General features: G+C 43.2%; 1 protein-coding gene across 1 annotated transcript in view; it reads right to left on the reverse strand.

The window, feature by feature from the left end:
* The window catches only part of EDRF1 (erythroid differentiation regulatory factor 1), a 1,512,804-nt gene that overhangs the window by 1,315,437 nt on the left and 173,337 nt on the right, over window positions 1–24,030 (reverse strand). Inside the window, exons 5-6 of the mRNA XM_044055563.1 lie at window positions 8,809–8,930; window positions 5,691–5,802 (exon numbers count right to left, since the gene is read on the reverse strand). Of these exons, the coding sequence (XP_043911498.1) occupies window positions 5,691–5,802; window positions 8,809–8,930 (234 nt within the window). The remainder of the gene's footprint in view (window positions 1–5,690; window positions 5,803–8,808; window positions 8,931–24,030) is intronic.

The following is a 24,030-nucleotide window of genomic DNA, read 5'->3' on the forward strand; positions in this document are numbered from 1 at the left end:
GGAGTATTGAGTCAGCTGTTGTTGCTTGTCTGTCGTGAGATAAGCCATCTGGGCCGTTGTATTCAAGCTTGCACCCAGGAATATTATGTCTTATGAGGGCACTAGTTTTGATTTCTTTTCGTTTACTGTGTACCCTAGGCAAATTAGAAGGTGTTTGACAAAGGACAGATGCTTTAAAAGAATGTCCTTGCTTTCTGCTTGAATAAGGCAGTCGTCCAGGTATGGGTATTTGAATTACTCTTTGTCTGCAGTATGCAATTACTGGCGCCAGGCATTTTGTGAAGACCCTGGGCGCAGTATATAAGCCAAAGGACAGTGCAGAAAATTGATAATGGGTTGAACCTGCAATGAAGCGGAGGTATCTTCTGCAATTTTGTCTGATAGGGACATGCAGGTATGCCTCCTTGAGGTCCAACGTTACTAGCCAAGCATTCTTGCCCAGCATGGGAAGAAGCTGCTGTAGTGTTAGCATCTTGAATTTTGGTACTTGCAGATAGGTGTTCAGAATTGAAAAATCCAGAATAGGTCTCCATGCTTTGTCCTTTCTTGGGACTAGAAAGAGTCTTGAGTAAAATCCTTGTCCTTGCTCCTGTGTAGGTACCTGTTGAATGGCTCTCATGTCCATGAGAGCTGTAATTTGTTTTTGCGCCTCTGCCCATTGATTTGGTGGCAGGTTTGGCATTCCTTTTATCCTTGGCAAGGTATGAAAGTGGAATCTGTATCTTGTGAGACAATGTTTAGGACCCATTTGTCTTTTGTGAGGATGTGCCAGTTGTCTGCAAAAAGTGCTAATTTTCCTCCCAAGGGAGCTGCCAAGAGAGATTTGCTTGGTAGTTTGAGGGTTGAGTCATTGTGTTGGTCTTCTGCTAGCTTGGGGCCTTGTCTTTTCCTCCTTTCTGGGTAGCAGTACCCCATTGGCGAGGTTTGTAAGGGCCTTGTGAATGACCTCTGCCCCTTGGGCGTCTGTATTTGCCCCTCTGTGATCTGTCAGAAGCTGGAAAGGACCAGTTTTTTGTTGGCCAATTTCTGCTGAAACGAGGAGGTTATACCTGTAAAAAGAATCCTTGACCGTCTGCATAGACGGTGCTTTATCCTCCATTTTCTTTAAAACCTCTTCTGCTTTGACACCAAATAATACATCCTGCTGTAAAGGTGCATCCAATAATTTTGCTTTAACATGATGGTAGGGTTTGTTCTTTTAATCAAGCATGTCTACGTATGACAGACCCAGTAACAGCTGCTCTACAGGAAGCTTCCAATGAATCAAATCCACATTGTAAAGTATGTCTGCCCACCTGTTCAGCTGCATGCAACAGATCCTGCATTTCCTTGAATTCAGATTGTTCAGAATGTGTGCTCATTTTTTGTTTTAATTGAGACATTAGGAATTGCTGATATTTCAGCATGTGAAACTGTCAATTTAATGTTCTCACAGCCAGAGTAGCTGAGGTGTATATCTTCTTTCCCCATCTATCTACGGCTCTGGAACCCCTTTCAGAGGGCACAGGATTTTTAGCCATAGAAGCTTTAGCCCCTTTGGGACCCTGGGAAATTGTTTCTGGGTCAGCCACAGGGCTTTTATAAAGGAATTTGTGAGAGTCAGGTACTCTGTAAGTATCTGTCTGGTTTGGCTGGAGCAGGAGGTAGAGAGTCTGGATTTAGACTAGACTCCAAGTAAACATCATCCACAATGTCTAAAACTGGAGGGATAGCAAGTGGTCTGTGCTGGGGTAGTAAAAGGAACTCTCTGAGCCTTTTCTTAGAATCAGAGTAGTCCTGGCCTTCCCAGTGGAAATGTTCCCTCATGGTATGTAAAGTTTCCCCAAAGGAGTAGTCTTCAGGGGGAGATGCTGAGGGAATAGAGACTTCAGCATCAGAGTCTTCATAAGGGGGGAAAAGCGTAATCCTATTCCTCAGAAGAATCTGAGGAAATTGAAACCTGGTCAGAGGAAGCATAATCCTCCTCTTGTCTTGGTCTGTTATCTGGAGGGGGATGGGAACCCCTGATAAGGGTAATCAAATCTTCAGCCATCTTAAGCATCTGTTTCTTAGGCATTGGGCCTTGAACTGGAGACTGATGTACAGTCTTTTTTGGTTTTAATGGAGTTTTAAGCTTAGCATAAGATTTAATGGTGAGTGTAGTCAGTCTGAAGACACCTTCTGCAACCGAAGGTGTTTCTACTGCACCGGGATCTCCTTCTGCTCCGGTGTCGGAAGGGCCTAATGAAGATGGCTGCGACGGCCTAGTACACTCCGCCTGAGAATCCGAAGCTGTCTGGGGTTCCAATTCTGCAGTCGTCAGGGGCTGCGTAGGCGCCTCACTGAAAACCAGAGTACCGGCGACAGGCCCAGCAGAGGCCTCAGAGTCTGGCTTGTTCCTAGGCTGCCTGTCCTTATCCTTGCGTTTTTTTATGCATGCTGGTCATCGGCTGCTCCGACGGCATGATATAATTAAATTTCCTACCAAAGCAATGTCATGCAAAGTCAATACGGCGTTTGATAGTTCGTTTATTAAACCTAGCACAAAACCGACAACCTGTGACGTCGTGGTCTGGGCCTAGGCAAGGAATACAATAAGAATGGAAGTCTTTATGAGGTATTTGCTTCCCACAAGAAATGCAATTGTTAACTTTTTCTGACATCGGACTGAGGCAAGAAAAGGTTCCCAAACGGGGTACTTAGCTTTATTGAAGACTTCGGACTGAAATTCGATTCGAAAATCTCAGGTGTCGGCCGACCGGCACTTGCAAACTGCTTCTGCTTCGGGCACCGCGCGGCAAGAAAGACTGAAGAAAATGGTGTCGGATGCCTCTTATATACCCCTGGCGCACTGATGTCAGGGAAGAAGCGACAGCAACCGACGCCGGACCAAGACTTTGGAACTCAGGCCGACTGCGGGACCGCCTGATGGCAGGATAACCCAAGTGTGATGACCGCAGCAGGGTAACATGATGAACATCAGTGAAACACGATGAACATCATGAGCTTTATCACTGTGCCTTCTAGAGCTGTTCTCATTTGTAAGCATATTTGCGTGCTTTTCTGTGAGCTCGTATATCTGACAAATCTCAACGGCCTTATTCAAAGTTAAATCACTATCGTAAAGCAAAATTATTCTCACAGCATCATCTTTTAGACCACAAACAAAACAACTCATTCCTTAAATCACCAAATCTGCAAGTTTTAGCTTTATTTCTCAGGTCAGTTATATATGCTGCAAACGTTTCACTTGGCTTTTGATCCCTTGTATAAAATAAGTGCCTTTCCACTGCAACATTCGTCTTGGGGGGGGGGGGGTTGTTACACATTTCTCTAAATTTACGTTTTAAGCTCTCTGGGTCCTCCCTTGACTCAGCCTGTACAACAATATGAAGGTTTTCCCCTTCTCCTGTGTAGACAGCAGGTGTATACACAAATTAACATTCCCTTTCTATGGCTTCTGACCCTCAAAAATTAAATAGAATGAATGCCTTTGTACGGTCATCTTTATGAGAAGATGCAGCCTGTATGAAAATGTCATACTCTTGCTCAAACACTGTCCAGTTCTCAGCAATATTACTGTCAAACACAAGTGCACTGGGTTTTCGAAGGAAACCGTCTGCCATGCCCACAAAGTATACACAAACACACTTAAAATATGGCCCTTGTAACTATGTATGAACAAACTGTTCTTTGAGCTTGTAACAACACTGAAATACACAAACTCTTTGAAATACTGTACTTTGCGAAATATGCTCTGTAATGGTTGTATTCTGTGAAATATGCCTCGTAATGGCTGTACTTTTGCGAAATAACCTTACTATAATATTGCACAAACATGCAAACACTTTATGCACTTCTGATAACTTGGACATCTTTGTTTAATATGAAAAATATATGCTTCGTGAAAACACAGTCATTTCCCTTTATTTTATTTGTTTTATGCAATTCAGACTTTATTTCAAACATTTTCCGTAGTAATTTGAATATTTTTATCAACATCATACATGTCTGTTTATGCAAAGCCGCCTCTAACTTAATGCCCTTTAGATATGCTGTTTCTGACTCTATGTCCTTTAGACATGTCACTTCTGGCACCATGTCACTTATCCCTCTCTAACATAGACGACAAGCAGGTAGGATACCTTGTTTAGATGCTTTAATACATAGACACACATCAGGATGGATAGCAGCATCATAAAATATGAACAAACTTGTTAACAGACAGACCTTACATATATACATACATGCTTACATCTCAACAGCTTACTACAAAATGGCAGTCAGACTTGCACACGCTCAATATTTATACACTTGTGCAAGCCCTTGGATAGCTTCTTAAAGGTACATAAGCACATACTGATCAACAGACACCATCCAAAAGCCAAGTGGAAGCATTTGAGTTTATACCATATTCCTGAGAAACTTTATACAACAGATATGAAGATTAAAGTTGTTTAAATTTAGGATCAAGTAAACTCTTTGCCCAGATATATTAGGATTCTAAAAAGGATGAGAACAGAATGCACCCCTGGCAAGACCATTTTCCACATCACCTCATCTAAGACAGCTTCTGAATGCAACAGCAAAGGATGGAGACACACTCATTACAGCAGCTTACCTGTAGGGGCTGGGAGACTTTTGCATAAAAGATGGCATTTCCTACTCTGCAGTCTTCAGCTTGCCAAAACATTCATCTCTATGCTGGGTGTGCATGCACTGGGTCAACAACAGCAGAAAACAAAAAGCACAAGGATGTGCTTATGCATATGTATACATGTTGCAAATAGTTTTTCCAAGGCCTGAGCTACTGAGAAGAAATGAAGTTTAGTCACATGAAAATAGTAGCCGAGATCCCTGAGCTCCAGTGTGCAAAGGAGTACACAACTCTAACACACCTGTTCAAAGCTTTTGACTCCAACTGCTACGCAGCAAAATGCGGTGGTTTTTGGAACCTACCCTTGACCAAATAGATCACAGAGAAGCCAGCTACAGAATGTCTGATAAGGGCCTGGGGGCTTGTAAAGGATATTCACCTTCTTAGGACTATGACAAAAAAGTTAAGGTATGCCCAGATAAAAGGCCTCTTGGGTAGATAAGCAGGGCTCCTCCACCTGCTTCTTGAGGTACTCACTTAGATGTTTATGTGATACAGACAGGCAGCAACAAGTAGACTTCTTCATCCATGTATACAGACCAACGACTGCACTGTGGAACAGAAAGAATGGAGATCATGGGATGAACAAAACTGCAAATAAAACAAGCCATGGCTTCAGTGGTAGAAAATGACTCACTTATGGGAAGTGACAGCTGAGGATTAAAAGGGGGAAATCTTCTTGTAACTAAGAACACAAACTGCACAAATATCAATTTATCCATGCTTTCAAATAATGAGCACACCACTTTTGTTACATCATTTGTGAATGTCAGAAAATTAGGTCAGTGGGTACTTTTAACAAAGTATATCATGTCTAATTTTATGCAAGTTATTTTAGACATTCAGAAAGTAGAGGAACTACCCCCAACAAAGTACTCAAATGTCATCTTACAGAAGCCATAAAACAGCATACAAGAAATCAAACAAACTATAGTACAGACGTATTTGTTGAGAAAAGCAATCATCTAAGGCAATGTTATTATCCAATACAGCACCAAGATAACCAAAGGAAATAAAATAAGGTTTTAAAAAAGGAAATGTTAATAACTCTTACCTGGACAATTCCATTGACATGAAAACACATAACAAGCTCTGGAACATTACACATTAGGTTGTCAAGCCAGTAGTCAATTCCAGTCAGCACATTAATTGGTTTGTTGCTATCCCTAGAACAGGAAAAATATTCACATTATTCATGACGGGCATCTAATGTTCTTATGCCAATGTATCAGATTAAAAACAGATGTACATAACAGTTCATATGTGAAAGCATACTCCACAGTGGGTGTATCATCAGCATTTTCCCTCTTGGTTGGCTATCCATCAGGGGGGGTGTGGAGAGGGGGCTTCTAGCTCTCCACTTGAGTGGTGCCTATTGAGGTTACCATCCATGGAGTATGGAGCCTGTGCAGCATGTGTGTTTGTGTGTGAAATAGACAAGAGACTGCGTGTGCAGATACACATGCATGGATGGATGCTTGACTCTCCAAGGTCAGGTGGTACTGGACATGCAGAACCAAAGGCAGGCCGCTCTGCAGAGCCTTCTAGTATGCCTGCTCCCTACCATCAGACTCTTATTGCTTGGGAACAAGTGGCTAGACTGGGCTACATAGGCAGAAATGAATGGGCCCACAAGTCTCTCTCATAGCCCATGAATGACTATCTCACCTTTCTAGCATAATGAGTGGTCAGATTAAATGCATGTAGTGTAGTCATCAGGCAGGGTTCTGTACAGATGGTGGAATAAGGAGTTACAAAAAAAAAAAAAAAAAAAAAACGAGAAAGTTTACAGCCTTAAGCCAAGGTGACCATTTTGTTACAGGACCTAAAGTGGGACACTTGAGGGTGCCCCGTGAAGCCAGGTCTGCAATCCCATTCACCCACCCTCCATGGTAGTGGAGATAGGGCCGCCATGTCATCTTGCACTGGGGCTGGCGTGTTGGCATCCCATTCTTCACCCGGCACTGTGGGGATGCCACTGTGTGAATGGCAACACCCAGGAGGCTTGAAGCGATACACATTCTTCGGCACCGTGGGGGAAAGAGATTGAGGTCAGCCACAAAAAGCAAAGAGATGGAGGGATCCAGGGCCATCTCCCCAACGAGTTCGAAAGCCCTAGGTGCAAGGCAAAGGGGACAACCGGTGTCACGGAAGTCTTAATGAGTGACTGTCTGAGGCTTTGTGGCCCAGCAGAGTTCCATTAGGCTGGGAAAATCTTCTGAGAGGATCCAAGAACACGTGCGACACTGCATGATTTGGCAGCAGTCAGGAGATATGTAAGCCTGGAAAAGAGTTCTCTCTCCTGGGTAGAAGTGGAAGCCCTGAGGGGGTCCGTCCCGATGGAAGTCTTGAAGTGAGAAAGAGGTGGAAAGTGATGGGGACAGGCCAGCTGCCATCTGGGTGAGAGGGTACAGACCATGCACTCTCTGGGAAGGAAGTCTGGAAGGGGAAGAGATGTAGATAGTGGCAGGGCTGGGCAAGTTCCTGGCTGGGTGAGGGGGGGTCAGGCAGAGCTCCGCACAATGGAAGTCCTTAAGGGAGCACTGGGGCAGACAGCAGCAATGCCTGGAGAGCTCCTGCCTGGGTGAGAAGTCCTTGGCAGATGGCGGAGGGGCCTCTGAGAGCTTCTGCTGCGGGGAAGGCATCCGACCTTACCCCATACCCAATAGCATCCCTGAAAAATCACAAAATCCCCAGAGCTGCTCAGGATGGGAAAGCAGGGGGACTGGTCGCCCTAGGAAGCCAGGTCACCTTTCAGACTGAGCAGTCTAAACTGGGACATTTCTGTGTCCTAAAGTCAATGTTTGGGATTCCAGGAAAGAGACTTCTAAATCGGGACTGTCCTAGAAAAACTGGGACAGTTGGTCACCTTGCCTTAAGTGGAAGTTGCTTGTAAAGCAGCAAAACAAAATTAATAATCAAGGTAGAAGAGTACATCAAATCAGACATTTAAATTGGTAGAGACTATATCTACTATTATGATAGGGTTTGATTTGAGGTTGCAATAAGGGCTATTTAAGGACTATCTGACAAGTAAGAGAAGTATGTGCTTCTTTATTTCTGGAGGATAAAAGGGGTAAGGGACGAATGCACACATGCTAGCTTCACTACCAGCCTCCTGAAGAATGCTGTCAGTACCAGTCTGTTTTAACACGAAGTGCCAACCACAAAAAGATTCATGCCACAAAAGGAACAGGACACATAGGAAAAAGAACCAATTGAGACTATTTTTAACTAGCCCAATCTTTTCAGCCAAAGTTGTTGATCAATTTAAGTAATCCAAGCAAAAGGCTGAGTTAATTAAAACAGTTGCAAATATAAATAAAACTGTCAAAGGATTAATACAGTGCACTGATTGCAGAGTTGTATTTGCAGTTTTTGCGGTGTTAATCTGTATACCTTAAAGACTTCTTGGTTGACTTTCTCTTTACTGTTATACCTCCTTGGTACTTGGGTAATGTATTCTTCACCACCAACTTACCTCACAATGGTCATTTGCAAGCATCCACTAGCTGTTAAATTAAAAAAATATATCCCACATTACATACACCTTGCTACAGCCATGTAACAGACTTTTTTCCAAACATTTTGTGTAGTGAAAGATGTAGACTTCATGAGGTATGTATGCCTTTTCTTACAAGTGAAGTGAGCCCTTCTGCTAGATTCTCTCTCTCTGCCTCTTGTCACTTCTACAGACGTACAAAACTAGTGCTCAGCTTTTCGTCTTGTGTATCAGCTGAGACTCTGCACTAGTTTTATTATGTTGCTAAAAATATCCTTATAGGGAGCCAAAGCCTCCAAGTTTAGCAAGCAAAACTTGAACGAAATGTCCGATTATTTATGTAGTAGCATTTATACCTGAATTTACTCAGCACGACAGCCTTCATGTACATTCACACCTTACTAGCTCTTCCTGTTCCACCATATTACTATATTATCTTTAGCACTTCCCTTTCACATTAATATCCTACTCACATTGCAGAGCTACAAGTGCATGATTCTGTAATTTTTTAACAGATACCTGCTACCACATTTCAGACCACTCCTGTTTGCTTGCTTACTTTCCTTAAGTGAAAATGTGCATGTTCTTTGCTAGAATTCTAAACACCGGGCACATTACTACCATCCACCCACATTTAATTTATTTCCTGACCATTTATTAGATTCTTTACCTTAGACGCAAGCTGACAGCAGGATATCTTCCTCCACCAAATATTGGCATATTTGAGCCAACCAGCATATGAATGTCCTCAAAGGTCCACAAGATGTTACGCACAAAATCATTTTTAAGACCCTTCAAAGAAAGACACAATGCTTAATTTTGAATATACATATATAAAAATGGTCATGGAACATCCAAAGAAACGGAACAGAACAAGTTGGTTATTTTTTTATATGCATATCATTATTATTCAATATCCAACAAGAGCAGCTCAGTGACAATGATTCAGGAATTATGTCTCAATTTTCTGTTGAAAAAGAGCAGCACAGTACAGCAGGGAGGGGACAAAAGCCAATATAACAACCTACCCCTCAAGGCAGGTGGCTGGTGAAATTCATTGATTGCCTCTACTGCCACTTGTGCAATGGCACATACGAGCGTTTCAAGAGATGTAGGCATTGCTACTCCAAGATGCAATTCACACTCATCAGGTCAATGAACTATAACTTGAAAAGTTAAATTGTTCTAAAATAGACATGTTGTAAGAAGGTAAATCATCAACTCTCAGTAGTGAAAAGCCACCTATCACAGTCCTACCCAAGGATATGCAGCAACAGAGAAACTACATTTGAAGGCTGTAACAGTAAAAGCATGGAAGAAGTGGAACAGTTCAAAGACAGAAGGACATAATTGGTCACCAAAAGTAAAAAGGGACAGAAGGAGAAAAAAAAAACATGTTATAAAAATAAAATATACATTATACTTTTTCCAGCTGATCTATAAACAGCACCCTCTTTGGTGTGTCTAAGACCCAGCACATCTCATTTTCCATATGAAGTTGAAAATTTTTAGATAGAGTTCAAGCTTTCTTCCACTTCAGTTTGATACTTCTTAAATTTCTCTACTCAAGGGCACATGTATCCATTTTGAAACTTTTACCAGACCACCTCAGAAAATGGGTTTTGCCCAGCAGATCTAATATGGTCAACAAATTGTTCATAAAGTATTAAAGTACCAACAAAGGCTTAACTCCTGGAATCATGGTTAACAAAAATAATGCTTGAAAAAGATGTAAACTGATGACAAAGTGACCACTGCACAAATGGCTACAATGAATATTTCTGGAGAGAGCATTACAAGCAGCCATTTTACTGGTGGAATGGATTTTACCAGCAGCACCTTCCCATGGGCAGCGAGTCACCTAATGGCAAAAGATAAATGGCAAAAGATATTTTGATGCAAATATAAAATTTTCTTCCATGGAGAAAGATGACCAGTTCATGCATCTTCCTGAAATCATGCACACACTTTAGGTAAAACCAAAGCTTATTGAGCTTGCTGATTATGTGCCCCAGGCAAGTATGTCCTCAGCCTTAAGCAGCATTCTGCCATCACCCAGAAAGATGCTTCAATACAAACAGAAAATGATCAACTAACAATTGGCTTAGTTTCTGGTGTCATTCCAGGGGGATCCAGTACCTGACAGCCTGAGAAGATATGATCGACAGACCACGATGCTTTGCCAGAGATGGCCTGCATCTGTTTCACCTGGGCTTCAGGGAAAGGCTCTTGCCTCCCCTACAATGCTTTTTTTAGGAAAAGTGATGAGGTTAAAACTACCAACGCAAACAATTCAACAAAACACAAATTAAAGGTCATGCTGCTAAACACTAGGAGTCTAAATATGAAATTCCACTCATTGCAAGCATTCCTAACTCTGGAAAATGCTGACATCTGTGCAGTCACAGAAACCTGGTTCCAAGCTGCAGAGAGTACCCCAGCCTTACCTGGTTACTCATCCTATCATGCATTCAAACCCCAAACTGTGGGGAGTAAAGCCAAAGGAGGTGGAATTTCACTATACATTAAAGACATACACACCTTCAAGGCAGGTCAAATAGTATGATGCACAAGAGATGCTCCAGGTGCAGTTAACCATTGACAAGACCCCTATTCAAATCAGAGCTAGCTACAGGGCCCCAAATCTGACTCAAGATGCCCAATCCACCTATTTGGACCTGTTCAAATCTATCAAGATTCAACCCTTTACCCTGATCCTGGGTGACAACTTCCCAAACATAGATTGGAAGATTACTCATGCCAGAACACAAATGCCCAGGGATTCCTTGATTCTGTCAATGTAAATGCCTTGGAACAGCTAGTTGATACCCTGCAAGAGGTGACAATATCTTGGACTTGGTGTTAACCAACATGAGTAACTACTGCAGCATCCCTATAGTATAATCCTCCCTGGTAAGATCAGACTACAAAGCAGTCACTTTCAAAGTCACCATCTCCCCCAACCCCCCCCCCCCCTAGCTAAGATCAGACATAGAAACTTCTCCAAAGCTGATTACAGCCTCCTGAAGGATGGTATAAACAGCTTCACAGCCCCCTCTTCCTCTGTAGGAACTGGCACATATTTCCAAAACTACACCAAAGCACTATACAAACATTGATATAGATGCATGGAATCAGGAATACCCGACAGGACTAAATCATCCTCCGCAAGGAAGAGTTAACCTGTCTGGTAGAATCTGCAATAAACAAACTAACAAAAGGAAAAAAATTGCTGTCCAAGACCAAGAAGGAGCAGGTGCCTAATTGTAAGCAATGTCTCCTTAGTCTGAACTAGCACATAAGAGCACTAGTGAAATCCTCCAAAGCAAACTTAGAGTCCAAATTGGCTACATCTACTAGAGACAATCAGAAGGCCTTCTTCACATAGGTCACATCCTCAAAGGAAATACCCAGGCCTGGTTCAGAACTGGTGGTCAAGGACACCACAATATAAATGCCGTAGATAAAGCAAACTTGCGGGCTTACAGATTCAGCGAAAATGTTACTCCTGCTGTCCCCCCATCAGTAAGTCAGGACATCCCCAGTACCTGCCCCTTTCCCTTATATCTAGGGGAACAGGTCATCACTGCTCTCTCAAAGGCAATAAATATAGCCTCCATAGGACCCGATAACATCTCAGGCTGCATCCTATGTGAACTCAGGCAGGAACTTGCAGCACCATGAGGCACCCTATTCAACCAAAGTGGAGGACGGCCATGGTCATCCCTTTACACAAAGCTGGAGTGTCCACCGATCCGGGAAATTAAAAACCAGTCAGCCTAACTAGCCTGATATGCAAGGCCATGGAACGGATTATCATGGACCTCATTAACAAGGACATTGGCAACCTCCAAACACTTGATCTTACACAGTCTGGCTCCGTCAAGGGGAGGTCATGTATGCTAAATTTGATCAACTTCTTTGAGACAGTCACCAAAGCCATGGAAGAAGGGAAGACTGTGCACACCGCCTACCTTGACCTGGCCAAAGCTTTTGACACTATTCCCCACTTGGGCATAATAGATAAACTCTCTCAACTAGGCATCAATCCATATGTTACCAGATGGGTAGCAAACTGGCTCACTGATAGAACCCACACAGTCAAAATAGGCGAAGCCACCTCAAGCAGTAGACCTGTAACAAGAGGCATACCCTAAGATTTGGTCTTGGGGCTTCAGTTATTTGGGATCTACTTTTCTGAGGTGCAGGCCAAAACCAGTGGGCTATGGCTGACCAAGTTTGCAGATAACTGAAAGCTGGGTGCTGTCTTCAATTCCCCTAGTGATGTGGATATCTTTCAAGAGGGTCTCACTCAGACAAATGACTGGTGCCAGAAACATGGCCTCAAGCTGAACACCAAAAAAATGCATCATCAGCCCCTTCAGGGAGAATGACATCCCCAAAAATGATCACATTAATAACAATGTCCTAAGAACGCAATCAGTAGTGAGGGATTTGGACAACCAGATTGATAGCAACCTGACTTTTGACCACCATGTTTCTTCCACTGTACGGAAAACCTTCTATATGGCCCACCTCATAAGTAAGGGTATCTCATCCAGGGACAAGGAGGTCATAACATCCCTGTATTCTTCCCTTATAAGGCCCATTATTGAGTGCAACACCCCTTTTGGCATATACCTCGCAAAGCACATGCAGCAGCTGGAGAGACCACAGAGGTTCCTCACCAGGAGAATCCAGGGCCTCAAACATTTACCATACACAGATAGGCTAAAAGCCCTATCCCTCTACTCAGTTTCATACGGACTCCTCAGAGGTGACCTCTGTCTGGTATACAAGGCAATCACGGACCCCACCTTGATGAGACACAGCTGCATATCTGCAAGTCAAACTCCACTCAAGTAACCCACACGCTCGCCCTCAACCTGGTCTGTGACATCAACAAGACTTGTTGGCGGGACAGATTTGTGTTCCAGAGACTCCCCCATCTATGGAATAGACTCCCTCTTCACATCAAGCAAAGTACCTCTTTAACCCTTTTTAAGCGCAACATGGATAACTGGATGGGAAACAGAAAACATACCCCTGAGATTCCACCTATGTCCCTGCTGGACAGGGGCATCGGGTGCTGATTTGTCTAAACATAGGCTAAATTCTTGGCTAGGCTTATAAGGGCCTCAAGGCCAATGCCTAGTAATCTCCTATGATAATAAGTGGGGTGTGGCTCTTTTGCACATTGTTTCTGCTCTAGCAAATACAATAGGGAAATGAAATGAAAACTCTAAAATTAGTTTCGGGAGAAAATATGGCTTGTTCTGAAAGGAAATTTAATCCTTATGAAATACCAAATAAGCATTTCTGTGCATGATGGCATGCAGCTGTGAGATACTGTAGGCAGAAGTGACAGTCACCAAAGAAAGCATTCGCCAAAGCACACACTTAATTGTCACCAGTAGAACAGCTTTGAGAGGAGGATGGGTAAACCTGTCATTCATGAAGTTTAGATCCTAGGAAGGACAAGAGTTTTCCAAAGATGAATGGAGTAACAGTTCTGTTCTATGATACTACCTCTCATATTTGTGAACACAGATCAGCAAGATAAACACACAAGCAAGCAAGCAAAAAAAAAAAAAAATAAAAAATAAATAAATAAAAATAAACTTGTAGAATCATAAAATTGCTAACCCACAACGGGCAAAAAAGACAAAGAAAGATAATTATTTTGCTTTCAAATCTGATCCTCGTTATAAACGATAGTTTTAGATAAAATTAAAGTACAATATAGAAACTACTTTTTATCAAATCTTTTAGCTCCAACTACTGACTCAGTTTGGTATTAATGGATGAATTAAAAGTTATGTTCTTACCATAATTAGGCATCTGCATTGTCCATTTTCATTCTTACTCAACGTATGGGCTTGGATCCAACTCAGACGCTTATTCCAGGCTTAGGATCCAGCTTTCAAGCTCCTCCCTCTACCCATAATGCTCTATTGCATCCTAAAGCCTCAGATCTAGTTTGCTGCCCTAACCCCATAGTAAAACAGTGACAGGAACAGTTTGACAGAAATACAGGGCTCAAACCTGGAACTGTAGGTTCCCATACAGTCCAATAGTTTTTTTCCAGGAACTTGGATGGGGATGGATGGGAGGGAGGTTCAGGAAAAATGAAAATGGACAACACAGATGCCTAGTTATGGTAATAACATAATGTTTAAATCTGATGTTGTCCTTTTCATTCTTCCGCAACCCATGGGTCAGAGTCTTCAGCTATGCTGATCTTGGGTGGACCTCATGGAAAGATATTCCAGAATACCACTGAACCAAAGGTGGCTCTATTTCTAGAAATAATACCCAATTTGTAATGAGTAATAAAAGTATGAGCATTGGACCATGTAGCTGCAGCACTAATGTCGTCAATAGATTTTCTTGCCCAAAAGCAGACGATGTGGCCATGGATCTGGTTGAATGAGCTTTGGAAGGTTTAAATAATGGCATGCCTTTCTGAGAATAAATCCGGGAAATACAGCCTATTATCTATTTTGCTACAGTGACTTTGGATACTAAATAACCTAGACTTTTTGGAGAAAAGTAAAACAAAAAAAAAGTTTCTCTGATTTTCTAAATGACCTTGTCTTGCGAAGATAAAAACGTAATTGTCTGTGCACATCAACAATATGCAGCGTGTACTCTCCTTTACTGGACAAATTTGGAGAGAAAATTGGTAAATGTATGGATTGGTTATTCTCTGAAGCCACTTTAGGTAAAAAAGGAAGGGTTAAGCCCATAAGGAAACACCATCCTTTTGAAAAATTATGTAAGGAGGTTTCTGAAGTGAGAACCTGAAGTTCAGATATTCTCTTTGCAGATATCATGGCTACCAAGAAAACTGTCTTCCATGATAGAAACTTCAGATCAGATTTAGCTGAAGGTTCAAAAGGTTTATGTGTAAGGGCTTGTAGTACAACTGTCAGACCCCAAGGTGGTGAGGGATGTTTTATTGGTGGTGAGGGATGTTTTATTGGAGGCCTTAGAAGAAAACTTCCTTTCATGAAAGCTTTGCATAGTTTGGACAAAGCCAGAGAACTATATCTGTTCCTGATGTGAAAACTAAAAATAGCTGCCAGTTGAAATTTAACTAAAGAAAAACTAGCTCTTTCTTCAAAAAGCATTGCCAAGAATTGGAGAATCGTAGAAACTGGGGCAGAAAAGGGATCAATGCCTTTATTCAAAGCCCAAAGGGAGAATCTTTACCATTTGCTTTTGTATACTTTTTTGTTAGATTCCTCTTTGAGAAACCAAAATAATATCATGAACAGGGAAGAAAGCCTGGGCTGTCTACATATTACTGGAAGTAGAGAAAGCATGCAGTTACTCTTAGAACTCGAATGTTGGGATGATGGATCCCTGATGGTATGATAAAAGATCCAGAGTTGGCTCCATGGAGGATAAAGATGAGACCATAGGAAGGACAGCCATACTTTCCAAGGCCAGAATGGGGCAATAAGGATTACTGAGTTCTTCAGCCTGTTTGCCTTCTGTAAAAAATTGGGAACCAGGGGAAGAGGAGGGCAACCACAAAGGTGACCCAAGGGCCAAGCATGCACTAAAGCATCTCTAGGTGATCCCCCCCCTTGTTGTTGAGGGGAATGGCAAATAGGTCGCAGCAAGGTTGGCACCAATGCTGGAAGATCTTCTTCGCCACAGATTGGGTCATCAAAATGGATCTGCTTAGTTTGTCTGTTAGCACTTTGGTTTTCCCCAGAATGTGCTCCGCAATTATACATGGTCTGATGAGATCGCCCATTCCCATACTCTCATAGCTTCTCTGCAAAGGGGCATAAGATAGAGTTTCTCCTTGTTTGTTAATGTACCAAACTACAAACATGTTCTCAGTCTGAACTACAAAAGTCCCCAATGGGAGAGCATCTTGAAATGCCTGCAATGCTAATATGACTGCTCTCATCTCTAGGACACTGATATGCAACGGTCTCTTGTGGGGACCACGTGCCTTGGATCGTTCTTCCCAAGAAATGACCCCCCCCACCACAATTAAGAAGCATCTTTGGTCAAGGTGGCCATAGGGGCTGTTAGGACAAAGGGTCTGCCTAGATCTAGAGCGACAAATTGCACTCACTATCGGATGTGTTGTTTGCAAACTGGTGTGAACCTGACTGGAAAGGACAGGGGTTGATACAGAATGAACCATTGTACAGATAAAGACCACTGTAGAACCCACAAAGTGTGCCAAAGGAAGTAGTACAATGACCACTGCCATGGAACCTACTGCCTGCAGTACTGACCTTGCTGGAAGAGCTAAATGAACAAGGAGAAAATGGACCTGACCCCTTACAGTGGACGTACAATGGAGAGGTAAAGAGGCTATCTGTTTTGTCATGTCTAGAAGAGCAGCAGGTTCTGGACTGGGTTTAGGTTTGACTTGGCATATTTTATAGTTATGCCCAAAGAATTGCAAATTTGGAGAAAACAGTCCCTGGCATGTAGTAGTAAATGCTTGGAGGGGGTGGTGAGGAGCCAGTCATCTAGATATGGAAACGCCTGGAATCCCTTTAGTCTCAAGTGAGCTGCTACTACTGCCATGCATTTGGTAAACATCCTGGGGGCTATGGTGAGTCCAAAGGGTAGGGCTCTGAATTGGTAATGACTGGCTCCTAGCCAGAAGTGAAGATGTCTTCTGGATCGCCTGTCTATTTTGAAATGATAGTACGCATCCTGAATATCTGTACAGCACATCTAATCATCCTTGTGTAGAAAGGGTACAATGGACTGCACTGTGACCATTTGGAACTTTGCTTTCTTTACGTACTGATTTAAGTTGCTTAGCTCCAACATGGGTCTGAGGTTCCCTGCTTTCTTTGGCAATAAAAAGAAGCGTGAATAACTTCCAAACCCTATCTAGTCTGGAGGGACCTTTTGGATGATTCTTTTGTCTAGCAACTTTTAGATTTCTTGTGCTGCTGTCTTCCTCTGACTGGATGGAATATCAGGAAGCTTCTTCTGTTTCCAAGATAGAAGGGCAAATGGAATGTAATAACCCCTGGACATTATAAGTAGCACCCATGTAATCTTGTGTTATATTTGGCCAGATATCTGGAGGCAAAATCAAATGACAGCCAACTGCCTCCAGAGTTAAACAGTCGGGCAGCACAAAAGGCCTGATTTTGCGGACCTCCTCTGCCTCTAGGATAATGTCTTCCATTGAAATTTCCTTCTCTGCCTCTGGAGGAATTTTCACCGCATGGATCTTGGAAAGCTCCCAGAGATTTCCAGAAATGCATCTTCTTGCTGCCTCTCTGATTCCTAGAAAAGGTTGGTTGAGGTGTAGAATGAAAGATACGGTCTTTCCATCTTATTCACTGTGGGTAAAGAGTCTCTTTTAATGATGGCCCAAACAAGGAAGTTCCACCAAATGGAACATTAACGAAGGATGTCTTAAAGAGTTCCGCAAAGTTGCACCCAGTCATGTTGCCCTATGGCAATACCTGAACCAGCTGCTCGTAAGGTGCCTTGAACTGTGTGAGAGATCAACCTCATTGAAGCATTGGATATGGACAGAAGAGTGGCCAGCTAAGAGAGTAGGTCCATTTGAAATTACATAGACAGACAGTATTTGAAAGCTCCTTGGTCAAATCTCTCTGAAACCAAATAAAATGTGCCAGGTAATTTAGTGCCCTCAGGGCAAAGGTTGCAGAGGCAAAACCTCTCTTTCCAAACCTGTACAATGCTAGACTCCTTGTTGGCTCTGTTCTGCTAGTTCTTTCATGGTGGCTACCACCACCACCATGACATCAACTGGAACCCCTCTGCTCAAGTGCAGTCTGTTGGTTGGGGGGGGGGGGCAAAAACGTGTTGAGTCTTTTTGGAATGGGTTCACTGGTATCCGATTCCATCTAAGCTCAACAGGCAACTAAAATTAATAAGTTTGTCCGCTGATTGGGGGTGGGGGGTAACCCAAGAGGTAGACAGACCAGAACCAAAAGCCTCCAAAAACAGAGATTCGTCTGGTGAGGGGTTTAGGAAAACCAGCCACCTTTCTGTTTCAAGATCTCTACAATATCTCCACAGCAGATGTCATCTGGTGGTGATCTGAGGGAGCCCTCTCCTTTATTAAAATTGGTATCCTCCATGAGAGACTCCAATGGGGAGTCAATGTGTCTCCTTTTACATGTCCTCTTCTGATGTACCTCCTCTGTGGGATTTTCAGGCAAGGTGTCAGAAGAGAGGGGAAGTTCTTCTAATGAAACTGGCTGGACACTTACTGGTTCTGGCTGACCCTGTGAAACAGGCTTGAGCAACTCAGAGCTAGGAACTGATAGGGGAAAGGGATTAGGATCAGAGGCATGAGAGGGTAGTTCTCTGTGGAGAGAAAAAGCCCCATCACATTGAAAGCTGATGGAGCAGGAGAAACCCTGACCCGCCTCCTCGGAGCCGAAACTCCCGATAAAGGCAGATCTAGACCTCTGTCAGATCCGCACCTTGGAGTGCAACCAGATCCAAACTGTCCACGGCCAAGGCCCCGATAGAAAGGGACAGATTCAACAAAATCAGGGCTAAGATTATCCCCTTGGACCAGACACCAACACTTCAGCTCCAAGACCCCTTCTGATCAGATGGTACCTGAACAGAACTAGCCAAGGACATAGCTGGAGAGGAGGAAGAAGCTATCCACAGATCAGACACCGGACCTCTCAGGGATCTCGGATCCTGGGGCTCCAAAACCACAGGACAGATCCAAGGAGGAGAGAAAATAGCTTTAGAAGTTCTTGGCATACTCACGGATCTGGCAGGGGACCCCCATCTTGACATGAGCTCTGAGGAACCTGATCATCATCCTACCCAAATCCGCTTCCAACAAGCTCCTAGAGGAAAAAGTGGAAGCTGGTCTAGAGTGCTTCTTGGGGGTCTGAAACAACCTCAAAGGCAGGGTAGGTGATACTGGCTTGATAGTTTATTCAGGAGTAGTACTCCTATAAGCAAAACCCTGCTGTCACTGATTACTGAAGCCTTAGGATTTGAAGTCTTCGGGTCCGACAAAGAAGGATCTGATAATTCTGTTGTCTTTGTTAGAGGCTCTGAAGAAGACCTGGGGGGACTTCAAAAGGGAATGCTTCCTATGCTCCAAAGGAGTGGACTTGATGTGTTTGGGGGGGATTTGAGCTCCTGAAGTATAAGTAGAAGGCAGAAGACCTCTTTGGATCAGTTTATTACATTGATCTGCTAAAGCCCTAAGGTTGAAAGAGGAGCATATTTTGAATGCCATTTCCAGGTGATCAGAGCCTTCTGGGCATACAAATTTGGAATTTTATGCCCTCAAGAAGTCACTTTTTGAATCCTGTGGGTTTTTCCAACATAACTGCAAAGAAACCCACAATGTTTGAAAAACAAGAGTTCACACTCACTGTGAAACATGGAAAAACAGAGGGAGTATTTTTTTTTTTTTTTTACAAAAACGAGAAGAGAGAAAAGGTTTACTACCAATTACGGTAAGCAAGAAATACACAAAATATGGGCAAATAGGAATAAAAAGCAAAGGCAATCAGATACTACCCAAGTACAGTATTAGAAAGAAGAAAAGAAAAGTACAGCTGTGTACACTTCCCATAAATGTAGATGTTCGAGTGTATTCACTGTTGCAGTCATTACACTTGGGTTATCCTGCTGGTAGGCTACCCTCAGTCGGCCTGAATTCCAAAGTCTAGGTCTGGCATCGGTTGCTGTCACCTCTACCCTGACGTCAGTGCGCCAGGGGTATAAAAGATGCAGCCGACACCATTTTCTTCAGTTTTTCTTGCACCAGATGTCAGGTGCCCCCAAAAGGGTAGACTAAAAATATGCCAATAATACATACATGCACCAAAATATATAATACCCTCATCTACAAGCAAATACACCACATAGGTTGTATAGATTAGACAAGTGCAGATAAGTTGCAGCAAAGCTATGGGGGATGGTGGGTGGGTAACCTGGACTGCAACAGTGAATACACTCTAACATCTACATTTATGGTAAGTGTACACAACTGTACTATGTTCTTAGTGTTTCACTGTTGCAGTCATTACACTTGGGTTGAATCCCAAAGCTATGGTTGGGAGGCTGGAGCTAAATAGCATTAGGAGCGGCTATGAGACCCTGCAGAACTGCAGTGGCAAAGCCTGCCCTGGATTTAGAGTAGAGTGGTAAATAATAGTGCTTTGTAAAGGTGTGCACTGAACTCCAGGTAGCAGCCTCTAAAATGTCTTTGGTTGGTACTCCCCTTAGGAAGACTGCTGAAGTGGCTGCTGCTCTGGTTGAATGTGGTCCAACACCCTTAGGCACTGGCTTGCCATGTTGTGAATAGCAGAAACGAATGCAGTGGCCTATCCACTTTGAAACAGTCTGCTTTGAGATAGCCTTTCCTTGTGATCCTGCAGCATATGCCACTAGTAGTTGCTCTGTCTTTCTGAAAGCTTTGGCTCTGTTCAAGTAGAAGCGTAGCTGTCTGTCTATGTCCAAATAATGCAGAATTCTCTCCCCCCTTATTCTGTGGGTTTGGATAAAAAGTAGGCAGATGAATAGTTTGGTTAAGGGCCACACTGGACACTACCTTAGGCATAAATGTCAGGTTTGTCCTCAGAGAAACCCTGTCTGGATAAAAAATGATAAAAGGTTCCACAGCCATGAGTGCCTGTAGCTCTGAGACTCATCTTGCAGAGGTTATTGGTAGGAGCAGAGCTGGTTTCCAAGATAAAAACTTTATGTCAGCTGTAGCAGCTGGTTCAAAAGGAGGCAGGGTGTGTTTTTCCAAAACATAATTGAGGTCCCATGCAGGTAATGGTGATCTCCTTGGAGGCCTTAAGTTTTTGGCTCCTCTGAGGTACTGCCTTAACAAGGGATGAGAAAAGACTGGTGGCTCTGTATTGCAATGAGCCGAAATGGCAGAGGCATGAATTTTAATTGATGAAAAAAGATAGGCCTTTATCCAGCATCTCAGTTAAGTATTGCAAAATCTGAGGAATATTTGGTACAGCTGTGTCAATTCCTTGTGCCTGGTTCCAAGCACAGAATCTCTTCCATTTTCCAGTGTACGATTTTCTGGCACTAGGCCTTCTGGCCTCCAAAATGACATCCATTACAGCTTTAGTGAGAGGTGCGTTTTTGTATTACTACATTATCCGCCATGCTGCCAGATTTAAGGTCTTTAGTTGGCTGTGCAGGATCAGATTGTTTTGTTGGGATAGTAGATGAGGTATTTTAGGCAAGGTCCAAGCCGGGCATTGAGACAAGTTCCTTAGGATTGGATACCAGTGCTGGCGGGGCCAGTCTGGGGCAATCAGTATCATCTTTGGCTTCTCTTGTCTGACCTTTAGGAGTACCTTGGGGAGGAGAGGCAGTGGAGGAAAGGCATATACCGCTAAGCTTTTCCAGCTGAAAGATAGGGTACCCACTTTCCATGCTTGCCTGTGATAAGTCCTTCTGCAGAATATTTTTAGTTGGTAGTTGTGAGGAGAGGCAAATAGATCTATATCCGGGCATCCCCATTTCCTTGTTATCATGCTGAAGACTTGTGGATCCAATTTCCACTCGTGGGGATCCATGAGGTTTCTGCTTAGTTTTTCTGCTAGAGTATTTATCTTTCCTGGCAGGAATTGTGCCTGCAGATGTACTTGGTAAGTCAATGCTGTGTCCCACAAAGTCATGGCTAGTCTGCAAAGGGGGTAAGAATGAGTGCCTCCCTGCTTGTTCATATACCACATGAATGTGGTGTTGTCTGTTTTTATTAGTAGTTGTCCAGGATGAAGTAGGTCCTTAAAGGCTGTCAGGGCATTCTGAACAGCTAGAATCTCTTTTTGATTGATATGTAGATGCATTTGGTTTGCAGACCATGTGCCTTGAATACATCTTCCTGCCATGTGGGCCCCCCAGGCATAATCTGATGCATCCGTTGTTAATGTCTGCCTGGCTGGGGGTAAAGTGAATGGCTGTCCCTTGTTCTGGTGACAAGCTTTCGCCCACCAATGAAACTCCTGTTGCAGGCAGGGAATGAGGGTAATTATTGTTTCCAGGTGTGGCAATGTTGAGTCCAAACACTTTTTAGGTACCATTGAAGTTTCCTCATATGCAGTCTCGCATATGGAATTAGTAGAATGCAGGATGCCATGAAGCCCAAAGCCAGCAGAATTTTTCTTGAAGATAACTGGGCCTTTGTTGCCAACAGTTTGAAATAGGTATTCAATTGCCTTTGTTTGTCTGGCGTGAGATAAGCCATCTGGGCAGTTGTATTTAAGCTTGCACTCAGGAATATTATTTCTTGAGAGGGTACTAGTTTTGATTTGTTTTCGTTGACTGTGTACCCCAGGCCTGTTAGAAATCTCTTTACAAACGCCAGATGCTGTAGTAGAATGTCTTTGTTCTCTGCTTGAATGAGGCAGTCGTCCAAGTAAGGATATATTTGTATTCCTCTTTGTCTGAAGAATGCAATTACTGGTGCCAGGTACTTTGTGAAGACCCTGGGCACAATAGATAAGCCAAAGGGCAGTGCAGAGAATTGGTAGTGCATTGAGCCAGCTTTGAATCTGAGGTATCTTCTGCATGTTTGTCTGATTGGGACATGCAGGTATGCCTCTTTTAGGTCTAAAGTCACAAGCCAAGCCTTCTTGCCCAACATGGGCAGAAGTTGCTGTACAGTCAACATTATGAATTTTTGTATATCCAGAAATGTGTTTAGAATAGATAGGTCCAGTATTGGTCTCCAGGTCTTGTCCTTTCTTGGTACCAAGAACAGCCTTGAATAAATACCTTGTCCCTGCTCTTGCTCTGGTACTTGCCAGAAGATAAGTGCTTGGTGCAGGCAGGGGGAAGTCATTGGGACTGTTTCCTGTATGGCTGTGATTTGTCTTCTCCACTTTTGGAGGTAGAAGCACCCCATTGTTTAGACCTGTACGAACCTTGGGGCTGGGATCTGCCTCTTGGGCATCTGTATCTGCCCCTTTGTGGTCTGTCTGACACTGGAAAGGACCAATTCTTTGTAGGCCAGTGTCTGCTAAATCTTGGAGGCTGAACCTGTAAGAAATCCTTTACCGTTTGCATAGATTTAGCTTTGTCCTCCATTTTCTTTAACACCTCTTCTGCTTTAACACCAAACAAAGTATCATGCTATAATGGGGCATCTAATAATTTGGCTTTGACATGATCAGGCAGACTTTGTTCCTTTAACCAAGCATGCCTCCTGATGACAGAACCCATAACAGTGGCTCTGCAGGAGGCCTCCAAAGTATCAAAACCACATTGCAAAGTATGCTTTCCAACTTGTTCAGCTGCATGCAATAAATCCTGCATTTCTTTGTTTTCTGCACATTCAGAATTTGTCAACATTTTCTGTTTAAGCAGTGACATAATATATTACTGATATTTGAGCATATGAAACTGACAATTTAAAGCCCTTATAGCCAAGGTAGCGGAAGTGTAAATCTTTTTTCCCCATCTGTCCAATGCCCTAGAATCCCTATCAGAGGGGGTAGGGTTTTTTGCAGTGGAAGCCTTGACCCCTTTGGGACCCTGAGAGATAGTTTCTGGGTCAGCAACAGGGTTTTTGAAAAGGAATTTGAGAGAGTCAGGAACCCTGTAGTACCTGTCCGGCTTAACAGGAGCTGGAGGTAGACAGTCAGGGGTCACACTGGACTCTGAAAATACATCATCAACAATGTCTAACACAGGTGGAATAGCTAGGGGCCTGTGTTGTGGTAGTAAAAGGAAGTCTCTGAGCCTTTTCTTAGATTCTGAAAAATCTTGGCTCTCCCAGTAGAAATGCTCCCTCATGGTATGCAAGGTTTCCCCAAAAGAGTAATCCTCAGGAGGAGAGGCTGAAGGGGTGGATTCTTCAACATCAGAATCCTCATGGGGGGGGGGGGGAGTATTCCTGATCAGAAGAGGA

This window comes from Protopterus annectens, chromosome 14.part0 (genome assembly GCF_019279795.1).
Source record: "Protopterus annectens isolate FY-2018-M chromosome 14.part0, PAN1.0, whole genome shotgun sequence".
Classification (NCBI taxonomy): domain Eukaryota; kingdom Metazoa; phylum Chordata; order Ceratodontiformes; family Protopteridae; genus Protopterus; species Protopterus annectens.